This window comes from Guillardia theta (assembly GCF_000315625.1).
Source record: "Guillardia theta CCMP2712 unplaced genomic scaffold GUITHscaffold_58, whole genome shotgun sequence".
Lineage (NCBI taxonomy): Eukaryota > Cryptophyceae > Pyrenomonadales > Geminigeraceae > Guillardia > Guillardia theta.
In genome coordinates, this window is record NW_005434616.1 from 87,830 (window position 1) to 106,753 (window position 18,924).

Below are 18,924 nucleotides of genomic sequence, written 5' to 3' on the forward strand. Positions count from 1 at the left end.
GGCAGCCAGGGGTGGGAATCGAACTGAAGAGCTTCCCAGGTAAATTTGGAGGTCATACATATCAAAAAGGTTGGGGTGATATACACCTTGACCAGCCGCCGAGTTATTGACATGAAAACAGTACAAATATATAAACTTATAAATTTGTCCCAGAAGCCTTTTGTTCCGCCGAGTTCCGGGTGATTGACAAGACTCTTTCAGCCTTCACAACCGTTTGGCCATGAACGTCGTGCGGCCGAGGATGAGGATGAAGATGGCGGGGAGGGCGACGGTAACCCCAGGAGCAGAGAGTGGGCGCTTCCTTGTCCAGCCATCTTCGTCCTTGGGAGAAGCTCGTGATTCAGGCCAGGCCGCAGAGCATCGCCATCGTGTCAGACAGGCGTCTGCACCGCGGCTGCCGAACTTGCCGAAGCAGATGGAAGGATGGACAAAGGTGCCAAGGTTGGAGGATGGAGACAATGAAGTGGCTGGCAGAGATTATCTGCTGACAGATCGAAGCGCAAGGCTGTTCTCAGTGAGGAAGACACGTCATCCCGAGGTACGATAGTGAAATTGTAGTGGGTCAAGTCCTGATGCGACAGGTTCTCTCAAGGATGGCTCACAGACGGAACGTGCCCGCACGAGCCACGTAGAAGCCTCAAGATCGAAGTTCATGCTGGCCAAACGTGAGCAGAGAGGGCGAGCAAGGACCCAGTCCTCCTCCAGCTCCCTGCGACCATGGACACCTGAAGGTACGCCCTTAATTCGTTGACACCTCGCGCAATCTGACGGCGTGCCGATCAGTCGCTCCAAATGCCGTAAACAATCGCAGGCCGTCGACTGAGTCAGTGACGGCGAAGCCACCTGCCTGCTCCTCTCAGGGCGAGCAAGCGTGGGAAGCCAAGGATGCAAAGCTGCCGGACTCAGCAAGATCAACAGAAAGATTCGAAGACAAGGAGCAGAGATCACATCAGGAGCGCAGGAGTTCATATCGTGAGGCGTCGAGGAGGGAGAAGATTGTCCCGACTGGGCCACATCTGCGATGGGCAGGGAGCTCTACCATGAACGCCGTGCAAGTTGGTTTCAAGATCACCGACGAGGAACGACTGGAGATCCTCAGGAACTCACACTTGACTTGTCGCGTTTGAGATGGCTGTTTGATGGTGCGTGCAGACTGTCTGAAGACGTCGACAACTTTGTCGGTGCGATGGAAGAGAATGTGACAACATTGAGATGTGCCATCATCCGCACGAGACTGAAATTCTGCGTAGCGGTCGGCTGACAGGGATGGAGGCAAGGCTGAGAGCAGGAGACCTTCAGTTGAGGTGCTTGCCTGATTTAAGATGCAAATGAAAGTTACGAATCCCCCAGGGTCTTCAGCTCAGCAACGCGACAGACTTTGAAAGGAGAAACTCAATCGAAGTCACGATAGGGACAGGGGCCGTGGAAACGAACTACGAGGCTAGCGTGCGCGAAGCAAGCAACGGAGAGCTGTCGTGTACCGATCATGTCAGCGCGCTTCCTCGTTCGCTACCAATGGAGATGTTGACATTCACGCCTGCAGGAGCAGCAGAAACGATGGCAAGAGGGAGAAGATGGGCAGCAAGTGTCCGTGAGCTTCGTCCTTCCACAGAAAGATCCCCAGATAGATCAAGGAGAGCATCGCAGGTGAGCTGAGAGCTAGCGTTGTGTTCCGTGCCGGTCCCATCCAGTCTGAAGCCCTACCAGGAACAAGCCTGTTCGCCTTTACGAGACGGTAACGAGGAAAGATCCTGCTCTCCTTCCTGTGGGGGAGAAAGTTCAGCTTACCCCCCGCCTCCTCTCCGAGACCTCGTTTGGCTCCTTTGCAACTAGGCACAAAGTCGCCGCCACCGACAATACGAAAGAGTTTCCTTCTGAGCAGGACCTCAACAAGCGCTCTTCCTCGCCCAAGGCAGCAACGAGAATCTGTCCTGAGAGGGTTTGAGCTGAAGCTGAGAGCAGGGGGCGTGGAGGACGATGCAGTCAAAGCAAGAACGCCCATTTGACATGCGATCCATCAACGAAAATTTCTTCCATGCGCCGGTGAGGCGAAGACGTCAAGGGTTTTCGATATTGACGGCTCCTGTCGCAGATCAAACTAGGACCAGAGCCAATCAGCTCGTTACAGATTTCTTCCTTCATCAAACCACCCAAACAGGAGCCGAGCAGCCTGGAGCTCACGTGACAGGAGAAGAGGAGTTCAACATGAACAGACTGAGAGAGCGTAGTGTTAAGTATTCAGCCACATTCAATGCGAAGAACAGGTTTTCATTCAAGTATAAATATCTCTAAGAAATTGGTTTGCGTGAGCCCTTCCATCTCTAGCACACTCCCTTCATCAAAAACTTTGATTCGCAAGAACCGCCAACCGCCGGACACATTCTCAACCAGGATGCTACATCAACAGGGATGAAACAGGCAAGAAATGTTGGTGACCAGAAGACGAAGCAAAATCTCCGCAAGAACAATATTGACAACGACTAGTAAGACATCAGGGGTGAGCCAATCATGACTCGACCTTTTTCCTCCTCGATGGCTTCTGGGGAGCATATGGGTCCATGATCTTACGAGCCTGGGGGAGGGCGTCTTCCGTGAATCCCATGCAGTAGCTGTAGATCAACATGACAAAGAGGTAGAGCGTGAACACGACAAACTCAACAAGCCATCCTGTATGCCATGCGCTCTTCTCGTCCAGTGTAGGATCCGCCATCCACTTGATGATGGGAGCATTTGATGCAGTCTTGATCGAGAACTTCTTGGAAGCCTCCTCGATGGACTTGGTGTAGTGATGAGTCCTCCTCACGCCCAATCCTGCTCTGAAGTTCTTGCTCCAGCTCGCCTGCACTACGTTCTTCTCGAACGTGGGGTCCGAGCAGGAAACATGCGACATGGTCGCAACCCACGCGTAAGCAACGACTCCCTTCTCATAGGTAGTGTCGAGGAGAGGAGCAGTGCAGTAGTAGTCATACACGCAAGTACCGACGACAGGGAGCTTGTCCTTGCAGTACTTGAACTCTCCGATGTAATCAGTGCCGACCGACCCATCCTTGAGGTAGAAGACTGTGTTCTCCTCATAGTTCTTGGCTACCTTCGGCAGGTCCGCCAAGGACGCGCCCTTGATAACATCCTTGCCAGCCGACTTCGACCAGACAACGAAGAAGTGACCGCCAAGAATACAGGAGAGGAACATCATCATGGCTGCCAACATGAGAGGCCTTGCGAGCTCGTACTTGCCGCTCACAGCTTGGTACCCGGCGAAGCAAAAGCAGGTGGCAAAGAAAAGCATCATCATAGCACAGCCAGCGAGCCAGTTAACATGCACTGATGTAGCGACAGAGCATGTCGTTCCGATGACGAGGTAGCAAAACCCAGCCCATCCGTACTCTTTGCCGAACAGCAGGAAGACAAAATGGATTCCTGCATGGAAAGCACGGATAGGGGCTGCCCTCAGAGGTTCTTGCTTTTCAGCGGAAGTTTCGACCAGTGGTTCAGACTCGGATGCTTCCCCCTTCTCGACTTCGTTTGGAGACGTCATGGTCTTCGTGGCGGACACTGCTACGACAGTTAGATTATTGCACAACAAAACCGAGATGCTCACTGTACGTCAAGACGTTCGCTACACGCTCCTGGAGACACAAGACGTCAGCTTGAAGATCAGAAGATTCTTCTTGTTTTGCTATATTTTCTCTTGGCATTCTCCCTCATCCTAAAGATATCTAGATGCTTCAGAGGCAACATGTCACATGCATCTACTCTTTCATTTTCATTCATCTACTCTTTCATAATCATTCTCGATCACCAGCACTAAGATCCCCTTTCGTGGCCCCTCTGTTGTAAATTCACTGGCCGGAAGATGCCTCATAACGAACAGCACGGTTTCACAAGGTAGCCTACGATCATTCCAGGCTTACCAAGGAACATCTTGTCCAGAAACAAAAAAGACTCTAAACCTATGCAAATAGTACTCTCGAACATCTTCTGAATCGTAATTCAACCTTGCAGCTTCGCATTCTGGTCACCCTGAAACTACGACATGCAATCGTATTTTCTGTCGATACACACTTTCATCATCTCATCCCCTCATCTTCTATGGCCTGATCCAATCATCATATCATCATCGAACATATTCTTGTACTCCTCTCCTCTCCTCTCCTCTCCTCTCCTCTTCTCTCTTCTCCTTCTCTCTTCCTCAATCCTCACCCACTACATGCTAACCTCAATAACCCTGCCTGATGACGAGGCAGAAATGTATTTCCATAGAGGGGCAAGTAATCTGGAGAATGCTGGTGGGTGTTTCTCTATGGAGTAAAGTTATGTATTGACATCGATATTTACTAAACTATTACTATCAATTGATAGAAGTATTTACCCTTCGACAAGACAGTTGATCAAGGACATGGACCCCATATTGTTGACTAAAAACTGTACCAGGATGTAACTGAATCTTAGTACCATCTTTAGAAACCATCCACTGAGCTATTTCGGGGATTTCCAGTTCTCCATGGTGGGGTGTAACAAGTACCCCATATTTATATAACACAAGGTGCTTTTTCCAGTGGTGGGTCATAGAATCTGTCGAGGACCTCCTGGGGGTGGGTGGTATTATGCCGGTGCGGGCCTGAAATAATTGAGTTGACTACAAGCGTGAGATAACTGTTTAATTAAAAGGGTTTATAGTCAACACTTGGTTGTTGAGGGCTATAGTCAATCTTAGTCGAAAGGACGTTGCTGTCAAGCCTACATAAATGGGGGTGGTGGTAGGTAGGGGTGAGTATCGATGAGAAAAACAGGTACTCTAGAACCCGTCCTTTTTACACCAAAATCATGGGTGAGAAGGCTAGATTCAGGGGTCCTTGTGAATTTGGGTGAGACATCCAGTAGGGGTGCGGCTCTTCATCAAGGGTCTCCCTCCAAGAGACAGGCAGCCTTCGCAATGCTCTTCTCCCAGCTCGTACGTATCGCCCCAGTTGTACTGTCGATGCTTGCCCCCTATGCTCGATCCTCTGGAGGAAGCTGAGCTCCTGTTGGTTGTGTATTTGTTCTCACTTTGTCTTCTTCCCATTCACATAACCATGGATGTTCTGTCTCGTAACACGTGCAGGGTCTCAACAATTGTGCTGACTGAAATGGTTTGAGCTCAGTCACGGTCCCTCACAGTTGAAATATCTTTGTGACATACAAATATTCTTGCTCTGTGTAGGTGATCGTGTTGATGTTTACCGCCATGACTGCTTTTTCTCTGCTGTGCTGAAAATGTGTTGGTTCTTGATTGTTGATTTGTGTTGATTGCACATGCTCTGACCTACATTGTGTGAGCTCAGATCTTCACATTGATGATGAATTTGATATTGACACCAATTTGAATGTCTGTTGTCACTACCATGATGAGAGTCTTGCTCTGCTTCTTTGCCTGACTAACGCATTCATTCAGGATTGCTCTTTCCCCGCCTACTTCTACACTCAGCCCATGGCTACCGGACCGGGCTTCTATGACAACCTCTGCCCCCAGTCCTGGCAGGATGGCTCCGCTGCCACCTTCACCCTCCAGGATCCCCACCAGCAGACCTTCGACTGCCCGGGCAACTAAGTGTGAAACCATATAGTTTTTGCAAGGGATTCTTTCCTGTGGGAATTTTATATGGATTTGGCTATGCGGACTAAGTTAGAAGTTAGTTATTTTGAGCATCCTGCTTGATCTGAATGTAAACTTGAAAAATCTCAAAGGTGTATCTGGCTGACTCCACAATTAAAATCACATCTCACCCCTCTTAAGCAAACTACATACTGTTCTGAGATACAGCACACACAAAGCCCATTCGGTGTCTGCAGCAAGGATTGATTCAGTAGCTCGATCAAGCTCCCTTGGTGTCAATCCGCAAATGAGCTGGGTGGCACGAAACTCATGGGAAGAAAGGTGTGATGCGAGCAAGGATGGTGTAATGCGAGGATGGATGTCGAATTCCAGGTGAGATGGTACAGATGATGTGCGATGTAGTGGCATGAGACCAAGGCATCTATGAGTCAAGAGAACTCCTGATATGTCATCGCAATGGAAGGAAGCTTTGTCAATTCCTGCCCAAAGGAGACTTGACCGTGACTTGCTCAATTGCTAGCAAGTCACGGTCAAGTCAACTGTCTCGGACCTCCACAATCAAAAGAACGACTGCGGTGCCTCGTTTCCGAAGTGCTGGAGCAAGGGGACCAGTTCAGTTCGAGCTGCAAATTTCATACGATGTGAGTGGGAAACACCTCGAGCACGTAGGATCCTATCTTTACAACCATTACAAACTCGTTCCCTCTCCACTTACCATCTGGACCAGCCATCCGATCCTGGTGAGAGTGAGTTCGGCCCATCGTGCTGATGATATCCTGCTGGCGCTCCAGTGATGTCAGTTGCAACTTGTGAGTCCCCGACGTTCTGGAGATTAATTCTCTTCACACCCAATGCATCCAGGCAAGAGTGAAACTCCGCTTGATCGTAGTCACTCACAGGGGGGAAGCTTCGCTTGCAGAAGATGTAAGGATTTGCAATGCTCTTGCTGTGGAGTTCCTCGCCCTTTTGTACTTGTGGTGCACCCATGCGCTTCATGTGCGCGTTGTATAACAACTTTGTACGCTCGTACCGTGCCCTGATCGCTTTGTATCCCGGAAAGTAGTTTTCCCACAACTTCTGTTGCTCAAGACTCTGCAATACCAACCGTCATTTGTGCTGTCTTAGATAGATCGTGAGCTATCATTACCGTCTGTTGCTTGTTGTGGAACACAATGTTTGAATGCTGGCGACGTCTTGTCAGGGACTTCGACAGCGCACGCAGGGAGGAAGACAAGGGAAGAAAATAAGACTGGTAGAATAGCACGGCAAAGAGATCAAGTGAGAACAAGCTTACCGCATTCGAGAGAACCATCAGGCAGCAGATCGCAACTAGAGCTGCTGCCGCTGAGAATACTATGGCCGCCGCAGGTCGCCGCAGAGCTTCATGGTGAACTGCCCTGACCATGGCGAAAGGCCGTCAAGAACGTTACAGTGCGTTTCCGGTGGTTACGGCAGTTTTGAAGTTGGTTCACCAGCTGCTCCGGTCACCTTACCTGGAAGCCCACCCACAACATTTACATGGTGTAGAAAAGAGGGGTAGTGGTTCAGGGGTGGTCTTCATTTGCAGGATTCAGCCTGATAATGGCTTGATAGCGTCGATGCGGAATGACGAGATGAGGACGAGGATGAGGACGATATGAAGATGAGAAGTAGATGAAATGATGGTGAAGAGCATCATAGCATGAAGATGCTGGTGTTAACAGACGATGGTGAACAGATGAAGACTCCGATGGTGCGAATCAGCTTCCTGAAAAGGGTGATGGAAATGCTGTGAGGTGTTTTGGGTTGAGGGAGTCAGAGTTACCAGGACGTGTTCCTGTCACTTGGTCGACGTATGTAGCTGAAGTCACCAGGGATCTCAAGTAATGGGCGCTGTGCAATCGTCGTCGAGCGAAAATGGAGTCATATGGAGGGAGCACAAGAAGCCAGTGCATGCCTGCTGCGTTTCTATGGATGGAACCATGCTCCTTTCATGCTCCGGAGACAAGACCCTCAAGCTTTGGAGTTTGAATGACTTCACTTTTCTTCGTCAATTTGATGGTGGTCTTTCGCATGCCGGGGATTTGCAGCAACTCAACATTTTGTTCAGGTCACGCAAGTCCAGTATACAGCTGCAGCTTTAGCTGGGATGGAAAGTTTGCGATATCCGGGTCGCTGGACGGTGAAGTTAAGGTAAGAGAGATGATTGCATGAGAGTGTCTTAACTGTGAGCAATCGTCTACGTACAGGTTTGGGATGTATCGCTCGGAAAGGAGTTGTACACGCTTCAAGAGCACAAACAGGCGGTCATGGACGTCAAGTTTCATCCCACCAAGGTGCAAGCGATCTCTGCGTCGGCCGACAAGTCACTGGTACATGTATCAGCAGCTTCGACAGCTCTGACTCTTTCCAGTTGGTTTGGGAGTTCTTTGAAGACGAATCGTCTGCAGAACAATCAATGACGTCTCGTCGGATCGCTCTAACGGGACACCGCAATGCTGTCAACTCTATCGCAGTGACTTCCGACGGTCAGAGCATCATCTCAGGGTCATCGGACAACTCGGTCAAGGTCTGGAGCACGAAGACCATGAAGGATGTCAAGACTTTCTCCGGCCATAAGGACGCCGTGATGTCAGTCGACGTAAACCTCGACGGGACTCTGATCATCTCATCGAGTCAAGACTACTCTGTCCGGATCTGGAGCTTCGAGAGCGGAAAGGTGATGAGGGTGCTCACTGGACATGTCGATGCCGTGCGCTGCTGCAAATTCTCGTTGGACGGCACGATGATCCTGTCTGGGTCGTTCGACAAGAACCTCATTGCCTGGGTGATGGCGGAAGACTCCGACGACTGGGAACGGGCCTGCATCTTCAAAGGTACCCTCCCGCTCCCTCCAGTGTCTTGCTCTTGCTGTGCGATGCCCTGTCTCCCATCCTTGTGACGCGCTTGCTTCTGCTGCAGGAGGTCACTCCCGTGGGATAACCACTTGTAGCTTTTCTCCCGATGGAATGGTTGCCATCAGCGGCAGTTGGGATGGGTCAGTCCACCTGTGGCCAATGGAGGACATTCGCCTGCATGCTGCCTTCCAGAGGCAAGGGGACGGGAATGGAGAGAAAGAGGGGGACAGTGGGCCGGGAGGAGAGGATGGGAAAGTTGAGTTCAACCTGCCAAGCACAACTACACTTCCTGCCATTGTTGCCGACAAGAGCTTCGAGGCGACTCGACCGAGTCTCCATGCCGTGGTGGCTGAGATGGAGAAGATGGTGGGAGTACAGCGAGGGAAGGCCAAGATTGGCCACCTCTGCAAGTATTACCTGAGATATTGGGAGCACCTGGGAGTTCGCAACCGCTGCTTGAACATGTTTCTTCTGGGGCAGCAGGGGACTGGCAAGTACCACTTTGCGAAGCTCTACGCTCGCTTCCTGTGGGCCTCTGGCTTCATCAAGACGGACGGCTTCACTCAGGGCAGTATGAACGTGTCCAACACATGGGAGCGACCGACAATGAGGCTGTCGATTGGAGGTCACGAGGACGAACATTGGCCCCTGATCCTCCTGCGGGCCCCGAAGCTGAAGGGCTCCAGCCCCGAGTCGACGGCCAACAACTTCCGTAACTTCCTTGAGAGGCACCGAGGAAACGTAGTGCTCCTCAAGGAGATCGACTCCCTTGCCGACTCAGTGTCGGTGGAGGTGATCAAGGCAGTGGTGCAGGTCATCCAGAGGTTCCTCGAGGAGCATGGCGATGGTTTTACCCTCCTTGTCTCCGGGAGGGACAGGAACTCAGTCGGCAACATCTTCCGACACTACCAGCCGGCGAAGCCGACCATGCTCAGGAGGCACTTTCCCTTTGTGATGGACTTCGACCGGTACTCAGCCGAGGAGCTGATGGAGATTTTCCGCAGGCAGTGCGACAGAGAGCAGGTGAGGCTGGGCAGCACAGTGACGGAGGTGATGCTACAGAAGGCCTTCGTGCTCAACTTCAACTTCTTCGACGGCAGCAACGGGGCGGGGACGCGGCACCTGCTCATGCTGGCGCGACTCGAGCATGGCAAGAGGGGGGACAGGAGGGAAGGGATCTTCGAGGCAACGGACCTGCAGGCTGCTTTCCAGAAACTGCGGCAAGACTGGTTTGCCGCCCATCCCGAGCGAACGTTTGCAGCCTTGCAGTACATGCAGCAGACCGAGAAGTCGATGGAGTCTCGGAGGAGGAAGTCGATCGGGGATGATGCTGATGCGATCAACGACGCGAGCGCGGCAGGAGCAGAGGCTGACCTTGAGGAGGAGGAGGGCGAGTCTGAAGACGACTGGGAGCTGCAGAAGTGGACGCTGGAAGACTTCAGGATCTTTCACGATCATGAACTGAAGAAGAGGGAGGAGGATCACCACAGGACTTTGCAGCGGGAGCGAGAAGAATGCAGGATGGTCCTGAAACGATCTTGATAGCCTTTTCTTGTTCTGATCTCCGCTCCAGGTGGTCGAGCAGACTAACCTAGCTCACGCAGCTTCTCTGTCAAGATTCCTTGCGGTCATCTCCTCTCCCTCCTCCTTCTCGCGCTCCCTCGCCTCCTTTGCAAATCATCCCCCGACTGATCTTGCCCCTCGTCCTCGCTCCTTCTCCCCCCTCACGTTCACTCCAATCCTGCCCTGCCCTGCCCTGCCCTGCCCTGCCCTGCCCTGCCCTGCCCTGCCTTGTCCACTCCGCTCCTCTCCTCTCTTCTCACTCTTTTCATGTTCAGGCACTTCGACAAGTCATCTACCAGAAGTTCTTTCACATCACCGGACGGGAGGCATTTCAAGTCTGGCAGTTCGGAACCCGCAGGAGGCACCTGAGACAGCACAGGAGAAAGATTGCCCAAGAGTGAGAGGACGAAGAGTGTTGCTGTCACGTGACGGAGATGTCAGGCGATGGAGCAGGAAAGTGTATAGCATCGCTCTCAGTGAATGGAAGGAATGGCAACGAGAGCGCAGGTGGACTTGAAGAGAAGGAAGAGGGAAGGAGGGGAAGGAGCTGACAAGCAGCGGGCAGGATGCGATCGAGGGTTTTGTCGAGTGCAGTGGCGGCTCGCAAGTATGAAGCAGCCAAGGAGTCGTTTCAACTGTGGAATGTGAGCGGTCGAGAACAAGTTGCAGCATTCTGTTGACGTGTCATCACAAACAGCGATTCCTCTGGCTCTCTCGGGAGGAGCAGAGGGTGAAAGCGACAGGCTATGAAAGACTTCTCAGCTCCCTTGTTGCCAAACAAGATTCCTTCAGGAAAGATAGTTCTGCTCAAGAGGGCGGGAGAGGGGGAGCCTGGGAGGGGAGAGAGGGGGAAGAGGAGGGAGTGGAGGATGGAGATCTTGCAACGGTTCTCATCCTAGTACAGGAACTCGATCCTTCCTGACTGGAGCGACGCTGTGAACGAGCAGATCAACGATCGAGAGCTTGAGGTGCTCGCGCTGCTCCAGCTGCCATGCGCCTCTTAACTTGTCGGGCCAGTGGGAGTTTCAGAGGCGAGACGCGAAGCATGCGGACGAGATGTACAAGCTGACCAAGAGGTGGATCAGCTTGCGAGGTCGCAGAGAGTGATGCTGCTGCAGGCATCAGTCGGAAGTCTCGGAATGGAGGAAGGACTCCGAGGTAGGAGAGGAGGAGTGGGAGGAGCAAGGGGGTGAGAAGGAAGAGGACGACAGGGTGAGTGAGGGAGCATGCAGGCCAAGCTGAGAAGGCAGAAGGAGCTGAGGAAAGAGTCAGAGAAGACTCTCAAGCCCCTTCAGTAAGTGTTATCTCCTCCTCCCTCCTCCTCAACTTTTACAGGCAGTGGAAGTGGAAGGCAACAGTTTTCTCCTCCATCCTCGTCATTCTTTACGCTGCCCCCATCGTTCCTGCCGGTGACTTCTCCACGTCCTCCCTCCCCTCCCTCCCTCCCTCCCTCCCTCCCTCCCTCCCTCCCTCCCTCCCTCCCTCCCTCCCTCCCTCCTCCTTTTCACTCGACTCACCTTCAGCTGACCTTTTTCCGCCAGTCACCCCTTGGGTGATGTCAACGATGCAGCAGCTGTCCCTCGGCCACTGGTACGTCGGCATCCTCCTCGTCGTTAGCCTGGGGGCAGCCATTCGCCGCCTCCTCAAGTGGCTCTATGTGTCCGTTATCCCCTCCAACGTCAAGAGCGCCTATAGGTCTGCTATCGTTTTCTTCTCCTACTTTTTCTCTCCTTCCCCCCCCCCCCTCCCCTCTCCATTCCCTTTTTCACGCTGGATTTCCTTGCGTTCCGATCTCCCCGATCTTCCCCATCTGCTCGTTCGCATTTTCCTATCTTCTTTCCTGTTTGTTTTTTATTTCTCCTCACTTGCCTTGAAGGTGGGCTCGTGATATGGAGCTGGACTCCCATCTTGTGGGGGTGTTGATCGCTTACTTCTCATGGCTCCAGCTGTGCGATGATGGGGATCAAGGTCAAAATACCTCCTCCTCCCTCCTCCCTCCTCCCTCCTCCCTCCTCCCTCCTCCCTCCTCCCTCCTCCCTCCTCCCTCCTCCCTCCTCCCTCATTCCTCTTCTTCCCTGTGTCCTCCCCTCTCTTTCCCTCCCAATCTGCTCTGCTTTTCTTTGCTCTTCTCTCCCCTTCCCACCTTCCCTCCACTCCCTCCCCCCATTCTAGTCTCGCGTTTCTCGTGCCTCTCTGTTGTTATTTACAGTTTGCGCACCCCCTCACTTCCTTCCCCAGCACAAGGCCAGCTCTTCTTGCGGTGCAAACCACGTATCAGCTGGATATCCAAAGTTGTCGTCGCAGTCTCAGGTGCTCATCCTCCCAGCTATCTCCCATCTCCCGTCAACTCCCCTGCACTTGTCAAACTCGTCCCGCAAGCATCCCGCAGGCCCGTCAGGGTCCAGCGGGCTCGAGCTAGGGTCTTGCTGACTCATTCCTTCAGCCTCTGTGATGACGCAGGAGATCAAGGTCTTGGTCGCCATCCTCCATCGCCAGGGGATCCGCAACGTCATCAAGGCAACGGCAGCGAAACTTGTCCCGTCCTGGTTCTACAGCCTGCATGTCAGACTACCACAACCCTCTCCCTTCCCTGCTTCTCCCCCATCCCCTCCCCATCCCCCCTATCCTCCTGCCTCTCCTCCTGCCTCTCCCCACCCTCCCCTCCTCCCTCCCCTCCTCTCGCTCCTCTTCCTGACTATCCGAGGAGCAGGATCACAGCATCCCAGAACTGCTTGCGGTTGTCCAGCACTCAAACGTCCCTCCTGGCAAGAAGGTCAAGGCCTGCAAAAGAATCGCGGAGTTCGCAGAAGGCGGGCAGGTCTGCGGGCGGTAGAGCTTCTCTCCCCAGCTGAAGTCCTGCTGGCTCAGGAGCGGCAGGAGCACATCGTGCACTGGGATGGGATCGTGATCTTGACAGACGTCATCAAGTCTGAGCAGGTAGGCTACAGCTGGGGTAGGGCAGGCTGACGGGGCTCTGTCAGAACCTGGAGGTGCTGGAGGCAGCAGCAGAGGCCCTGGCGAACATGTGCTCATCTCGAGTCGTCGTGAACTCGCTGCTCGAGAAAGGTCGGGACGCACATCGTGAGCCGGCGCTGACGCGTCACGCAGACGGCGTGAAGATCCTCATTAACCTGCTGCAGAGGGAGAAGAAAGCAAGCATAACGAAGCAATGCTTGCGCTGCCTTGCCCAAATCGCTGAGTCCGGTGCCGCAAACGCAGGAGGGTCGCGAGGAGTCCTGACGAACCCCTGCAGGGTTCCTGGGGGCAGAAGCTGTCCTCTCCTTCCCAGGATCCTCCCAGCTGATCACCGAAGTTCTCAGCTCAAGGGATGTTGAGACGAGGAAGCAGGTGAACATCCTGCTGGGGCTGCCCCCACCGCTCATGTCAAGGTCAGGCCGCCAAGATGCTGAGCTCGCTGGCGTCGTCGCTCTTCTCGAAGCCCCTGAAAGACGGTGCAGCATGCGCAAGTGACGGGGAGGAGGTGAAGAGTCGCTGCCTCAGAGGGGATGCACATCTCGAAGCTCCAGAAGGACCTGCGCCTGATGGAAATGGTGGCGGGAGCAGAGGGAGTAAGGAGGAAGGGTAACTTCCCTTCCAGGTCCAGCCGCTTGTGAGCGAGCTACAAGGAGGCTGGTTCCTCCGCATCATCTGCCTTCTTCCTGACTGCAAGGCCTGCGCTGCTCGATCCCTTGGCTTCCTTGCCGGTCTGTTTCGTTCTCCCCCCCCCGCTCCTCCTCCGTCCTCTCTGCCCTCTCCGGCTTCCATTCCCTCCCCTGAGCTCCATCACTCCAGGTGGAAGCAGCGACTACGTCGAGTCGATGGTGCGAGCAGGAGCCGTACAGGCGCTGATGAAGATTCTCAGACTGCGATATCGCTGGCTCTATCCCACTGAGAGCCTCCTGCGTCTCAAGGCAGATGCTGCGTTCGCGGTACCAGCTCGTCTTCCTAGCCCCTTTTCTTCCTCCTAGTCCCCCTCCTTCTCTTTCCCAGTTCATCTTGTTGGCCTTGCGCTTTTCCCCCTTCTCTTCCATCTCCTCTCTCTTCCCTTCTGCTTGCCCTCTCTCGCGTTGCTCCTCACAGGCCCGCAGGTAGCGGCGATAGCCAGGGAGGGAGACTTGCAGAGGGGCAGGTTGCAAGAGGCAGGCGCCATCCAAGTCCTCGAGCAGCTGTGGATGGGGATGGTGCGAGGAAGCGACCGCTGCGCTGCTCCATCCCCCTCCGCTCCTCTCACCGTCTGCTCGCAGATGCACAACATCGACGGGGACGTTGCCGTGCTGATGAGGGACGAGGCTCTGAAGGCTCTGCAGGCTGTGAGACTAGCCTTCGCTCCTCCCCTCCTTCCCCGTTGACCCGTGGGGCTGACAGGTGAGGGGCACTAGCAACCAGGGCAGCGTCTTCCGCACTCCTCCGCTCTCCGGCACCTCCACTCCCTGTATCTCCAGGTGTTGCATGCAGGTTCTCACTGCCTCTCCCTCTTGACTGCTCCCGTCAGCCGCAACTCGAGCCCGGCGTCCAGCCCACGACGCAGGTGACATGCTGCTGATCCCCTACCCATGCTCACGCGATCGCCTCTACCTGCTTGACTGCTCTGCAGGAGGGTCACGGACAGCGCCTACCTGCGGCAAAGCCTCTAGGAGGAGAGAGATGGCATAGAAACACGTTTTCATTCAAATCCTGACAACGGAAGACTAGCAACTCAAAACAACATGCTCCTTTCCCTCTCTGCAAGCTCAAGAGACTTTCCCAGCCACAGCAGCAGCCAACATCCTACCGCTGCTATCAGCACCGCTATCTTCACCCTGCGTCTGCGACACTCGGTCTTTTATCATCTCGACAATGGCCTGTTGCGTCCTCCTCTCCAACTTGTCGAGTTTCTTCTGGATATGCTGCTTCAAGTCCCAGTTCGGCTTTTTCGGGGCAACATCCAGCTGTATCTCGTTACCCTGCGGAGCCGCTCCTACCTGTTCCAGTTCCTTGTCTACCGAGACCTTCACCGGCTCCACCACCGCGGTCTTGAACTCATCAGACTTGGGTTGATAGTTGCGGAACTTGATCTTGGGCGCCTCCTCCTCGTTGTTGTCTCCCGATTCACGTGCGCGTTTGGCTCGCTCTTTCAGCTCCCGCAACCTCCTCGCTCTTGCCTCTGCATCTTCCATCTTGCCAGATTTTCTGTTCCTAAATGCAAATCCAGGGATTTCTTCCTTCAAACCAATCTACATGCAGTGGCTTTACCACACCTATCTTGAAAAGAAATCATCTCAGCCCATACAAATTGAACAATAAGGGAGTTTGGGCCTCATTCAAAGGTGAACCATGACACGCACATATCACTTGAGGTCTGCTGTTCTTTCTACGATCACTCTTCCAAAGCTCATCTAATCAGTAAGAGTGTCTGATCCTCAATGTTTCCTTTGTTTCCCACCCATTCACTCAATCCTTATCTGCTGTCAGGATTTCCATTCCAACATGTACCTGGCAACCCCCCTCTTCCTGTTGCCTTGCCCTCTCCGTCCTTGGACCCCTGCAGCTCAACCTCCAGGTTGTTCCTTTTGCCTGCCCTCCACTTCTCTCTCTACCTTCACTTGCACACGGTACTCGCTCATCCTCTTGCTTGACCCACATCTCACCGTCCATTCTTTCCTCCTCTCCCTCCTCTCCCCGCCCTACTCCATTTTCTTCCCGCCCTCTTCTTGACCGCCATTGTCGGCGCCTCTTTCTCACACCCACCCCTACCAATCACAGCCCAATCACCCATCGTGAATTCCATCCCCTCGTCTCAGCAAGACTACCCCTGCTAATTGTACCAGATATCCTCATTCGTACCCGTACTTCATGTACCCCTACCTACAGTAATCTGAGTAGACTCACCTTGAACGAGAAACTGGACCAGGGGGTACTCTCCCCTGCACGAGGGATGACAGGGTGGGGGTAGGGGTGGAGGATCCTGAAACGAGTGTGGGTACTTGGACGGGGAAAACTAGGGGGTAGCCAGTTTTAGACATGGGGAATGTGAGGAGGATCTTAGGGGTGGGGGTACAGGAGGGAGTATCTTAGAGGGGTACTTGAGTTGTGGGGTGGGTACAGATATTAGAAAAAAGATGGTGAATGCATAGATAGATGTGGGGTAGAGGTATGGGATATTTCGTTAAGGGGGGTAGGGGTACAAATGAATTCGGGGGTAGTAGGGTTGCAAATAAAGGATCGCTATGGCCACAGTGACGATGCTGATGCTGGCGGCGACGACAGCCGAGGCCTTCATGGTGGTAGGAGGAGGAAGCGCCTCGATTCTCAGGAGAGGAGGTCAGGCTTTCGTTGCTCCTGCCCTTCGCGGACCCTCTTTCACTTCCAACGGGCGCGTCAGGAGGTTTACTGCTGAGAATGCGGCCCTTGCGACTTCCATGGCTGCCAAGAAGGTTGCGGTGAGAGCGACTTTTATCTACATTGATCGGTTCATCCATCACTATTTTGAGGAATAATGTGCTTGAGATTTATTGGTTTCGACCATGAAAGTTCTCATGTACAGTCCTGTATTCAAATATCTCATGAACAACTTGGGAATCCTGTTTCACGCATTCACATGATCTTAGGTTGGTATTGTTGGACCTGGCCTTGTCGGAGGAGAGCTTCTCAACCAGCTTGAGAAGACTAAAAGCATCCTTGCAAAAAGCAACATGGATGTAACAATTCTTGTTTGCACGGCTCGTTTCCCTTGACAGGTGGTGAAACAGGTCACCGTAGCTGCTGTTGCGAGCCGTCAAAATGGCAAACCAGTCATGCTGTAAGTCTGAACCCATCCTCTCCGGTCCAATGCCATGGATATACCTGATCTCTACCCAGGTGCAAGAATGATTACATCACTGTCGACCAAGTCAACGTGAGGGCTTGACATTCCTATGTAAAGGCTGGTGACACTTGTGACTCCTGATCCTCAGTCGTTCAAATCTGGAAAGACTGCTGGACAGGAGGCAGATTATGCCAAGATGGCTGAGCACTTGAAGTCTGTCGCTCCCATCGCTGTCATCTTCGACACTACTTCGTCTGAGCCGGTATGGTCCATAACACGTGCTGCCCTTTAAGTTGACACCTTGGCTTGGCAGGTCTCCGACATGTACGAGTCTTGGCTCAAGATGGGAGTCCATGTGATCACGCCAAACAAGAAAGTTGGCTCTGGTCCCATCAATCGCTACAAGTCTTGCATGAACATGCAGCAGACTGCTGGAAAGTGGGGTATGCAGACGCGACTGTTGGGTCGAAGTTGCTCATCTGAGCTTGTACAGGCTATGAGACGACTGTGGGAGCAGGACTCCCTATTCTTCATGTTCTTCAGACTGACCTTATCAAGACGGGTGATAAGGTCAAGAAGATCGAGGTGCGACGGATGTCGGGTGGTGGAGTCTTGGAATGACTGGCTTCGAAGGGTATCTTCTCCGGAACTCTCTCCTACATCTTCAACACTTACAAGCCTGGAATGAAGTTCAGCGATGTTGTTGCTGATGCCAAGAACAAGGGTTTCACTGAGCCTGATCCTCGTGACGACCTTGCTGGGATGGACGTTGCTCGCAAAGTTGTTATCTTGGGAAGAGAGTGCGGGATCGACGTCGAGCTGTCGGACGTGAGTCTCAGGTCACAACCTTTCTCGTCGGTGACATTTGGTGTCAGATTCCTGTCGAAAGCCTCGTGCCGAAGCCCCTCCAGGACTGGAAGCCCAAGGAGGGAGAGAACCTGGCTGATGCCTTCGTGAAGGAGCTGGTAGCCTACGATGCTGAGAAGGACGCTCTGATCAAGGCCGCGAACGATGCTGGCGAGGTTCTTCTACATGCCTTGACATCATTTCGGCTCACAGATCTGAGCGTGTCTACTCGTGTTTCAGGTGCTCCGCTATGTCGGCATGGTCGACGTCGAGAACAAGAAGTGCTCTGTGAAGTTGGCCCGGTACCCCAAGACCCATCCTTTCGCCGGCACGCAGTGGGCAGATAACATCGTGGCCTTTGACACGGAGCGATACACTCCTCAGCCCCTTGTCATCCAGGGCCCTGGCGCTGGAGCTGCTGTCACTGCTGCTGGGGTAAGAGGAGTGGACGTGGTGGATTGTAGGGCTGATTCTTGCCTGTACTCAGATCTATGCTGACTTCATTCGGATCGTCAACTCAGTCTAGAAAAAGCAGTTCGGGCAGCAGCAGACCGTCTGTGACTTTGAGCTCAATGAATTGAAATCCGAGAACCAAAACTTGGAGTTTAGTAGACTCCCGGTGACTCTTCAGTCCTGCCGCCTGTATGACACTCAGTTTAGCCTGGGCCCTCCTGGACTTCAAGGGGTCGTAGTCGGGAGCCCGAGTCCGATCGGAGCTCCCGGGCTCGGAGGCCCGGCCGCGCGGCCGACTCCGAGTCCGGCGCGGCGAAGAGTTTAGTGTGCGAAGCATCTCAGTTTTTAAAACTATTCTTGTTGCCTTCTGTTCTCCGAGTTCCGAGGCCTACCCGCTGCCGTGGGGGTGGGTGGCGTTCCTAGGAGGGGTCCCTCTCCTACCACTACTTATGGACTGGAAAGTACCCTCTTTTTTGCAAATCCAAAGTACCGGTGATTGTTCAAACTCCGGCATTGCTGGGGGTAGGGTGATGCCATTTGACGTTCTTTTTGATCACAATGGCCTGACGCCTTGCGCCTCCTCATACTCCTTCTCCCTGCCATCGCCATCCTCCCTGCCTCCTTCTCATCTCCTAGCAGCTCATCTCTACTCCCTCCCTCGCCTTGCTCCCTCCCTCTTCGTCTTCCTTGCCCTTCGGTATCCGTTCTCGTACCTTGTCTCTTTGCGTCTGGTTCCTCGGTATCGTGTCCAATATCTGTCATCTCAGGACAAGCAAGGAACAAGTCACTGCCGGAACCAGGCTTGTTCC

General features: G+C 53.4%; 7 protein-coding genes across 7 annotated transcripts; 3 read left to right on the forward strand and 4 right to left on the reverse strand.

The window, feature by feature from the left end:
• Positions 1-220: 220 nt before the first annotated feature.
• Positions 221-2,185, forward strand: GUITHDRAFT_112279 (hypothetical protein; the record flags this gene model as incomplete). Its single annotated transcript, XM_005828490.1, has 13 exons — positions 221-271; positions 345-433; positions 492-538; positions 582-665; positions 784-972; positions 1,030-1,059; positions 1,153-1,181; positions 1,251-1,304; positions 1,351-1,488; positions 1,544-1,647; positions 1,834-1,939; positions 1,984-2,043; positions 2,093-2,185. The coding sequence occupies 13 exons, from the start codon at positions 221-223 to the stop codon at positions 2,183-2,185; spliced, it is 1,074 nt and encodes a 357-aa protein (XP_005828547.1).
• Positions 2,186-2,253: 68 nt separating this feature from the next.
• On the reverse strand, positions 2,254-3,628 carry GUITHDRAFT_153776 (hypothetical protein). Its single transcript, XM_005828491.1, has one exon. It carries the CDS (start codon positions 3,533-3,535, stop codon positions 2,507-2,509), a length of 1,029 nt encoding a protein of 342 aa, XP_005828548.1. The 5' UTR covers positions 3,536-3,628; the 3' UTR covers positions 2,254-2,506.
• A 1,291-nt stretch (positions 3,629-4,919) lies between these two features.
• GUITHDRAFT_153778 (hypothetical protein) lies at positions 4,920-5,601 on the reverse strand (the record flags this gene model as incomplete). The annotated part of the gene is made up of 1 exon (XM_005828492.1): positions 4,920-5,601. A coding segment is annotated over one exon (284 nt), but the record flags the coding sequence as incomplete, so codon positions are not given.
• A 658-nt stretch (positions 5,602-6,259) lies between these two features.
• GUITHDRAFT_153779 (hypothetical protein) lies at positions 6,260-7,014 on the reverse strand. The gene is made up of 3 exons (XM_005828493.1): positions 6,888-7,014; positions 6,741-6,776; positions 6,260-6,685 (listed from the first exon to the last, which is right to left on the reverse strand). The coding sequence occupies exons 1-3, from the start codon at positions 6,996-6,998 to the stop codon at positions 6,305-6,307; spliced, it is 528 nt and encodes a 175-aa protein (XP_005828550.1). The 5' UTR covers positions 6,999-7,014; the 3' UTR covers positions 6,260-6,304.
• A 495-nt stretch (positions 7,015-7,509) lies between these two features.
• On the forward strand, positions 7,510-8,372 carry GUITHDRAFT_55919 (hypothetical protein; the record flags this gene model as incomplete). Its single annotated transcript, XM_005828494.1, has 3 exons — positions 7,510-7,636; positions 7,683-7,754; positions 8,008-8,372. Coding segments are annotated over 3 exons (564 nt in total), but the record flags the coding sequence as incomplete, so codon positions are not given.
• Positions 8,373-14,843: 6,471 nt separating this feature from the next.
• Positions 14,844-15,122, reverse strand: GUITHDRAFT_46122 (hypothetical protein; the record flags this gene model as incomplete). Its single annotated transcript, XM_005828495.1, has 1 exon — positions 14,844-15,122. A coding segment is annotated over one exon (279 nt), but the record flags the coding sequence as incomplete, so codon positions are not given.
• A 1,564-nt stretch (positions 15,123-16,686) lies between these two features.
• On the forward strand, positions 16,687-18,251 carry GUITHDRAFT_95930 (hypothetical protein). Its single transcript, XM_005828496.1, has 10 exons — positions 16,687-16,709; positions 16,761-16,810; positions 16,870-16,906; positions 16,965-17,078; positions 17,130-17,259; positions 17,310-17,401; positions 17,450-17,644; positions 17,692-17,838; positions 17,903-18,097; positions 18,150-18,251. The coding sequence occupies exons 1-10, from the start codon at positions 16,704-16,706 to the stop codon at positions 18,186-18,188; spliced, it is 1,005 nt and encodes a 334-aa protein (XP_005828553.1). The 5' UTR covers positions 16,687-16,703; the 3' UTR covers positions 18,189-18,251.
• The last annotated feature ends 673 nt before the right edge of the window (positions 18,252-18,924 follow it).